The sequence below is a fragment of the Lampris incognitus genome, chromosome 13 (genome assembly GCF_029633865.1).
Source record: "Lampris incognitus isolate fLamInc1 chromosome 13, fLamInc1.hap2, whole genome shotgun sequence".
Lineage (NCBI taxonomy): Eukaryota > Metazoa > Chordata > Actinopteri > Lampriformes > Lampridae > Lampris > Lampris incognitus.
In genome coordinates, this window is record NC_079223.1 from 259,776 (window position 1) to 267,832 (window position 8,057).

The 8,057-nt window shown below is 41.5% G+C and overlaps 1 protein-coding gene across 1 annotated transcript; it reads left to right on the forward strand.

Moving 5' to 3' along the window:
• The first annotated feature begins 5,171 nt into the window (after positions 1-5,171).
• Positions 5,172-6,325, forward strand: wu:fj16a03 (uncharacterized protein LOC335475 homolog). Its single transcript, XM_056292349.1, has 3 exons — positions 5,172-5,280; positions 5,384-5,485; positions 6,106-6,325. Exons 1-3 carry the CDS (start codon positions 5,235-5,237, stop codon positions 6,189-6,191), a joined length of 234 nt encoding a protein of 77 aa, XP_056148324.1. The 5' UTR covers positions 5,172-5,234; the 3' UTR covers positions 6,192-6,325.
• Positions 6,326-8,057: the final 1,732 nt, after the last annotated feature.

Here is an 8,057-nt window from a genome sequence, read left to right on the forward strand (position 1 = left end):
ACAAGGTGTTCCCCAAGGTTCTGTACTCGGCCCACTCCTTTTCATCACCTACATCCTCCCTCTTGGTCAGATTCTCCGCCATTTCAACTTGGACATCCACTGTTATGCTGATGACACCCAGATATACCTCAGCACCAAATCCCCTCACAATCCACCCCTCTCTCACATCGACTCCTGTCTGTCTGCAATTAAAGTCTGGATGCAGCAAAACCTCCTCAAACTCAACAGTGACAAAACTGAACTGCTCTTCATTGGCTCCAAGTCCACTCTCAGCCAAATCAACAACCTTGCACTCACCATCGATGGCACTACTGTCTCCCCTTCCCCCCAGGCACGCAACCTTGGTGTGATCCTTGATCCCACCCTCTCCCTTGAGCCACATATCCGCCAAATGGTCAAATCCTCCTTCTACCACCTTCGCAACATTGCAAAAATAAGATCCTCTCTTACACGCCCTGCTGCTGAGATACTGATCCATTCCTTCATCTCCTCCCGCCTTGATTACTGCAACTCACTCCTCTATGGCATCAGTGCTAGCTCTATCAAGAGACTCCAATTGGTCCAGAACGCATCCGCCCGACTTTTAACTTTCACCAAATCCTGGCACCACATCACCCCAGGTTAGCTATCTAGTACTAACAATGTTTGTTACATTTTAGTCCGGTTCCACCAAACCTTATACCTAACTTTATATTTTAAGAGTTATGTTATCATCTCAGCGCCCCAAACTCTTCCATCATCTCAATCAGCAACATCTTTTCAAATGTAGAGAAGTTGCTAGCTAACGTTTCATCTGACAACCCTAGTCTCTTATACAGACGTCGATAGTGCTGCTAGCTAGCTAGTTCAGAGAAAGGGGAAGTATCATAGCAAATTTAGCACATAAAAGAAACTAGCTGGTAACGTTGGTTGCGAAGGTATGCATGCTCTTAACTATCAACTGTTATCCTTTAGCATTTTGTGAATGGACAACCTACACCTGAATATCCGAATCCCATAACTGCTATCTCTGCAACTGTCCAAAGGAAGGAACATTATGGAGGTTGCCGAAAGCCTCCAACAAAAAGGTGACGAGCAATCAAAGTAACATTAACAATTTTTTTGAGTTTGAAAGGACATGACATTTCTTTCTACCACGCAGTTTACACACAACTTTTAATTTCATAGATTGATCAAGGAATATGTACATGAATGCATTTGGATTGCTAGGCTACACTGAATGAATGCATTTAATTTTGTATCAAAACCCACCCCAGGATTCCCGCTGTCTGTTTAAAATGATAAATACAGCATTTATTAACTAATTTGTGTTTTTGTTTCTGACTAAATGATTGTCAAACTGAACTTTTTTACAGAACCAGAAGTGAGGAACAGGATGCTCTGCAAGCCTGCAGCTCAAACCCTACTGAGGACACTGCTTCTCGAAACCCTGCCGAAGACACTGCTTCTCAAGCCTGTGACAGTGATACAGGTAAGTGTTCAAGTGCATCTATGTAGTTATGTGTCTATTTATTTCTGTTCTACTGATGGCATCTGCTGAGAAAGTAGTCAAAGAAAAACAAATCTAATTTGTTTTTCATGTTACCCCACTTTACTGCATCAAAATATATACGCTGTAGGTGATAATCTTCAGTGCACATTACAAAGACGTCACACCATGGCATGCCCGTAAGTCCCAGCTGCCCCGTTATTTGGTAGTGATAGGAGTCTTTGAAACTGTCTTTTGATGGACACTTGATCTCCAAAAGTCCATAGCTTGTACTATCCTCCCTCTCTATCACCTTCCTGTCTGGTGAAGTGCCAAGGTATGGAGCATGAGCATTAACCACAAAGCCACATGGGAACACTAGATTGCCTGTGAGCTCAGAGTACTGCATTGCAGCTATAGGTTGTAGATCTACCCCTCTTTTCATTGCCTTGGTCTGTCTTGGGGCCTTGGTTTTGATACTAGCGGCAAGGATATCTTGGTTGGCTCTCCTTATGCATATTCTATGAAATGAGCTTGATGTGAGTCGGGGAGACCTTTTAAGATGCCAAATGTTACTTGTGTCCTGTTGTATGGTCTCACGTTCTAGAGCTACAGATTTTGCCAAAGTGACTGTCATTTTACTGTAGCTACACATTTCATTTCGATTGAGCACCGTACAGACATGTGTTGGTTGTGGCGGCAATGGGAAATCAGGGAAATCACCAGGCTGGTTTGTAGGTGGTGTTGGTCTTGCTGGCCTGACAAGAGGAAGCTGTAAAAGGGAAGAAATGTGTACAAATTATTAACTAATGTTTTATCATTTTGTAATTTACAGAGACATATCATGACCCAGACAACCATGGAGAGGCATTGGAGACTCTAAAGGAGACACTAGCAGAACAGAAGCAGGAGATGTTGAACCTGAAGGTGGAACTTCAAGCCAAAGACAGCCAAATCCAGTTGCTTGGAAAGGAACTTCATGCATACACTACAAATGCATTAACCCCAGAGTGTCTAAACAACAGTCATGTACCTGAGTACTTCCACTACTGCACTGGATTCACCTATGATCAGTTCAACAGCTTATGTGAATTTTTCAAACTACCCAATGATCCCATCACTCCACAAACAAGCATTCCTCTCTCTTACAAAATGCCAGACATCAAGATCCAAAAACCTCCTGTGCGTAGTCAGTTTTTACTCACACTAATGAAACTAAGACAAAATTTTGACCACAAAGATTTAGCATTTAGATTTCAGATTCGTGTACAGAGTGTCAGCACACTGATAAACTCCTGGGTAGACTACATGTATGACAGACTTGGCCAACTGTCCACTTGGCCGCATAGAGATGTGATTTCACAGAACATGCCTGTTAACTTTAAAGAGGAATTCCCAAATACATTTGCAATTCTGGACTGCACAGAACTGAAGACACAGAAGCCCAGCTCATTACTGTTGCAGAGTCAAACCTATTCAACCTACAAGTCCTCCAACACACTGAAGTCACTAGTTGCTTGTGACCCACAAGGTGCAGTTATGCATGTCTCTGCTCTATTCACTGGATCTATTTCAGACAAAGAGATCTTTAATCAGTGTAATATCATGGAGCTACTGCAGGGTTGTATTCAGTGTGGCTACCTTAAAGTTGGAGATGGATTAACGACCGACAAAGGTTTTCTGATTGAAAAAGAAGTGGAAGAGATTGGTCTCAGACTGAACATTCCACCTTTTGCTAGATCTAACTGTCAGATGCCACATGCAGATGTTCAGATGATCAAAAAAATCGCCAAACGCAGAGTTCATGTGGAAAGGGCAATTGCCGAAATGAAAAAGTTTAAGATTGTTTCTGGTAGAATACCAATGTCCCGACTTTCCAACATAAATCAGATATGGTACGTGGTTAGCATGCTGTCCAATTTCCAACCACACATCATCAAAGACCAGTGGTCAGGAGGTGCCCTGGTGGCTAAGGGTCCCCTCCTCTCATACCTTTCTGTCGACAAGGTATTACTGTCCTATAATACAGGTACATGTCCATTACATCCTTTTTCATGTTTCTTTAGTCATATTAGTCCTATGTAATATTGTATGATACTAACCTACTTGAAATTACTTGTACACTATTGCCTATGTAACAAGTGACTTTTGGATACAAAATAAATACTTGTTGACTCAGTCAAATCCTTTTTCATTTACCTGTTGGCTCAAACCACTTCCAAGGGGGTACTTGTTTTCCCCTATAGTTATATCGATAGGTGGTCTGTTAGCCAAGTAGCTGATGGGTGCTCCCATCTGCCATCTCAGTAGTGCCAAGTCCTCATCCGTTATTGAGGGGGTCCTTGGAAAATAATATCAAAACATTATTAATATCAATATGGACTACTGCTGAATATGTAAAGTATGTCATTTTGGGGGGAATATGACAGGTCATTCCAGGTAGTCAGTGACAATCCAGTTAACTTACCTGCTCCCGGTGTAGTGACAGTCAACCGGTCTCCACTTTCGATCCTGTCTAGCCTTTGCGACCACCACTGATGATACGGGCACAGCCTTTATTTTACCACCTCTTGGTTTGTGCCATTGTTGAGGCAAACGTGTGCAGGACTTAGCGGACTCTTCTGTTCTTGCCTTTATAAGATCCAGTGTATGGATCAAGCCCATGATGTGTGAGCAATATCCTGGTGCACTTTAAACAAACGGGAAAGTGCATGTGAGCTCCCCTGATCCAGCTGGCTAGCCTGGCTAGCTAAAACATAGCCTAATGTTAGCTAGATCTGAAAGCTAGCTAGTAGGCTATATGAACTCATAACTAAATGTCAGCTTAAATACAACTTAAAATATTACTATCTATATTGTCTTACCCTGCTGTACACGAGCATTGTTGTTCATTTATCTCCTTGTCCTTAACGTGAATAGTTAAGACGTGGGGTGCCTGGGTCTTATATTGGGACCTGTAGGCTTTAGCCTCGGTTTTAATTTCCCCTTCATTCACACGCTGACAAATATTATCATGGATGTAGCTTTCAAATGCATATTGCAAGCCTTTCTGTCTACTTCTCTCTGATATCTCCTTGCTTTTCCAGAAATTGGATGTCAATTCACCTGGAATATCTGTGACTGACATGACAGTAAACGCCATGTTTAAATTTCACGGACAGACGATAGCTTGCCAGGCGTAGCAACAGTAACCAAGGAGGGTGGGACATCGCGAAGGGTGAATTGTGTTATCCTCTTTCAATGTTGTATTATGTAAATTATGTATACACAACATCATCGTACGTTGTTCGTCTTGGGAGGGAGATCCTCCTCTGTTGCTCTCCCTGAGATTTCTTCCTATTATTTCTCCCTGTTCAAGGTTTTTTAGGGAGTTGTTCCTTATCCGATGCGAGGGTCTAAGGACGGGATGTTGTGTTGCTGTAAAACCGCCTGAGGCACATTTGCAATTTGTGATATTGAGCTATACAAATAAAACTGACTTGACTTGACTTGAATAGTGTGAACCTGGAAATTAAGTGATTAACATCACCCATCCCATTCACATGTCTGCGCAAACTGGCTTAGGATCAAATCCAACGAGGGTTTTCTGTGCTGTGTTTGTCCCTCTGCTATCCTTAAAAACAGCCATTAAGAGGTTTGAGTACGTAGGAGCCATGACCGGCAGGCGTCACTGTGTAAACACATCAGCATAAGAAGCTGAGATCGTCACTCTGCCTGCCATTCTCTGGCCAGACAGCTGTTTTGTCAAGTACACTAACTAGAAACTATGAAGGCTTACTTGCTTCTTCTTGCATTACTGCCTCTCTGCACAGGTCTCTCTCGCTCTTGCTCACACACACACACATGCACACAAACGGATTCTCAGACAGCTGACGGCAAAGTTATCTTGAGAACTGATATGTTTTTCATTTGCAGGGCGGGAGTATTATATTGAGTGTCATGGAGAAGACTTTCTCATGGTGAGAAACCAGCTGCTGCAGTGCTCAGCTAGCGTCAAACAAGCCTGCTACACCCGGGGTAAGTCCTCCTTTTGTGCTCGTCACAAATTTAACACAAACTAACAAAACCCTGCCCTCAACTCCCAGTAGCAGGAAAAAGCTTTGGAAATGTAGAAGATATTCATAAATGCTGCTTAAACATGAGAAAACGCATCAGTGACTCACATCAGCACTGATGATATTTGTCTATTTGTCTCTTATAAAGTGTCTCCTACACATTCATATCCCACCATTTATTTAACTCATTAGCTGTGCGGCGTTCAGAGTTGTCCCTATTTAACACTTCTGTGATATTTGGACATTCAACACATTCCCTTCTATTGCGACCGAAAACAACAGAATAAATATATATTCTGGCCTCTACCTTGTCAACCATCATCTCCATTTCAGTCTGTGAAATTGTGTTTTTTAGTCCAGATGTTGGCATCGATCTCACTGAGAAACGTTTGTTTGTGGTATGCAGTTTGTAGTATGCAGAGCTTTTTTGATTATGTGTGTGTGTGTGTGTGTGTGTGTGTGTGTATTCAATGTTGAGATGTGCGTTCTTCTGAACACGTGTGTGTGCATGTTGATGGGAAATGATATATCTAAATCAGCAGCATGTGAACTGATAGATCTCCATATCTGTCTGGTCTCTAGACTCTGGAGAGAAAGGCTGCACCCGGCTGGACTTCTGCAAGCTGCCTGGCTGGACTTGCTGCGACGAAGACCGCTGCAATGTCTGAGGGGCTCAATAGACCTTCTTCCTTATCTGTTCCTTCTAACAGAACTCTTGACTGTAATGTAGAGAGGTTTCTGTTCAACTCTGTGGTTTTCAATACTCATCAAGTTATGTGAAATAAAAATATTCCGCAAGTTTCCTATTGAGCTGACTCATTCTCTGAAAGATGATGAGTTTAATGTAGGGCAAGTTCACAGCAAACGAACAACTACCACACACATCTAGATGTCTGCCCTGAATCAAGCCAGAGTTCAGTCTGCATGTTAGGGGTGTTTGGGTTGAATGGACTAATGGAAAGAATCAATAAAGCTGATGGTCAATGTACCCGGCAACACTACCAAAAGGTTAAAATGTGTATTTGTAAAGTGTGGCCTGAAGTGATGACTCAGCTCATCTCAATGGTGAAGACAGTGTTAAAATGTAAAAAAAAAAAAACGAAAACTTAAAATTAGTGTTTGAGTTCATCTGACCACCTTTCATAATGTCTCTAAATGTCTGTCTGTCTGTCTGTCTCCATACACACACACACACACACACACACACACACACACACACACACACACACACACACACACACACACACACACACACACACACACACACACACACACACACACACACGTCATGAGTACCACTGTTTCAACAGAGTGCAGGACTAAAGGTCGAATTCCAGAAAACAGCAGAGTCATTGTGTTAGTAACTTCTGGTTCTTCTTCATTGTGTTAGTAACTTCTGGTTCTTCTTCATTGTGTTAGCAACTTCTGGCTCTTCTTCATTGTGTTAGTAACTTCTGGTTCTTCTTCATTGTGTTAGCAAATTCTGGTTCTTCTTCATTGTGCTAGCAACTTCTGGTTCTTCTTCATTGTGTTAGTAACTTCTGGCTCTTCTTCATTGTGTTAGTAACTTCTGGTTCTTCTTCATTGTGTTAGTAACCTCTGGTTCTTCTTCACTGTGTTAGTAACTTCTGGTTCTTCTTCATTGTGTTAGCAACCTCTGGTTCTTCTTCATTGTGTTAGTAATTTCTGGTTCTTCTCCGTTGTGCTAGTAACTTCTGGTTCTTCTCCATTGTGTTAGTAACTTCTGGTTCTTTTTCATTGTGTTAGTAACTTCTGGTTCTTCTCCATTGTGTTAGTAACTTCTGGTTCTTCTCCATTGTGTTAGTAACTTCTGGTTCTTCTTCATTGTGTTAGTAACTTCTGGTTCTTCATTGTGTTAGTAACTTCTGGTTCTTCTCCATTGTATTAGTAACTTCTGGTTCCTTTTCATTGTGTTAGTAATTTCTGGTTCTTCTCCGTTGTGTTAGTAACTTCTGGTTCTTCTTCATTGTGTTAGTAACTTCTGGTTTTTCTCCATTGTGTTAGTAACTTCTGGTTCTACTTCATTGTGTTAGCAACTTCTGGCTCTTCTTCATTGTGTTAGTAACTTCTGGTTCTTCTTCATTGTGTTAGCAAATTCTGGTTCTTCTTCATTGTGCTAGCAACTTCTGGTTCTTCTTCATTGTGTTAGTAACTTCTGGCTCTTCTTCATTGTGTTAGTAACTTCTGGTTCTTCTTCATTGTGTTAGTAACCTCTGGTTCTTCTTCACTGTGTTAGTAACTTCTGGTTCTTCTTCATTGTGTTAGCAACCTCTGGTTCTTCTTCATTGTGTTAGTAACTTCTGGTTCTTCTTCATTGTGTTAGTAACTTCTGGTTCTTCTTCATTGTGTTAGTAACTTCTGGTTTTTCTCCATTGTGTTAGTAACTTCTGGTTCTACTTCATTGCGTTAGTAACTTCTGGTTCTTCTTCATTGTGTTAGTAACTTCTGGTTCTTCTTCATTGTGTTAGTAACTTCTGGTTCTTCTCCGTTGCGTTAGTAACTTCTGGTTCTTC

What these genes read in the sequence shown, in the direction of transcription:
- wu:fj16a03 (XM_056292349.1), top strand. Translation starts at nt 5,235, where the DNA reads ATGAAGGCTTACTTGCTTCTTCTTGCATTACTGCCTCTCTGCACAG. An exon ending in ATTACTGCCTCTCTGCACAG is followed by an intron (nt 5,281 to 5,383) that starts GTCTCTCTCGCT and finishes TTTCATTTGCAG; the next exon opens with GGCGGGAGTATTATATTGAG. An exon ending in ACAAGCCTGCTACACCCGGG is followed by an intron (nt 5,486 to 6,105) that starts GTAAGTCCTCCT and finishes TCTGGTCTCTAG; the next exon opens with ACTCTGGAGAGAAAGGCTGC.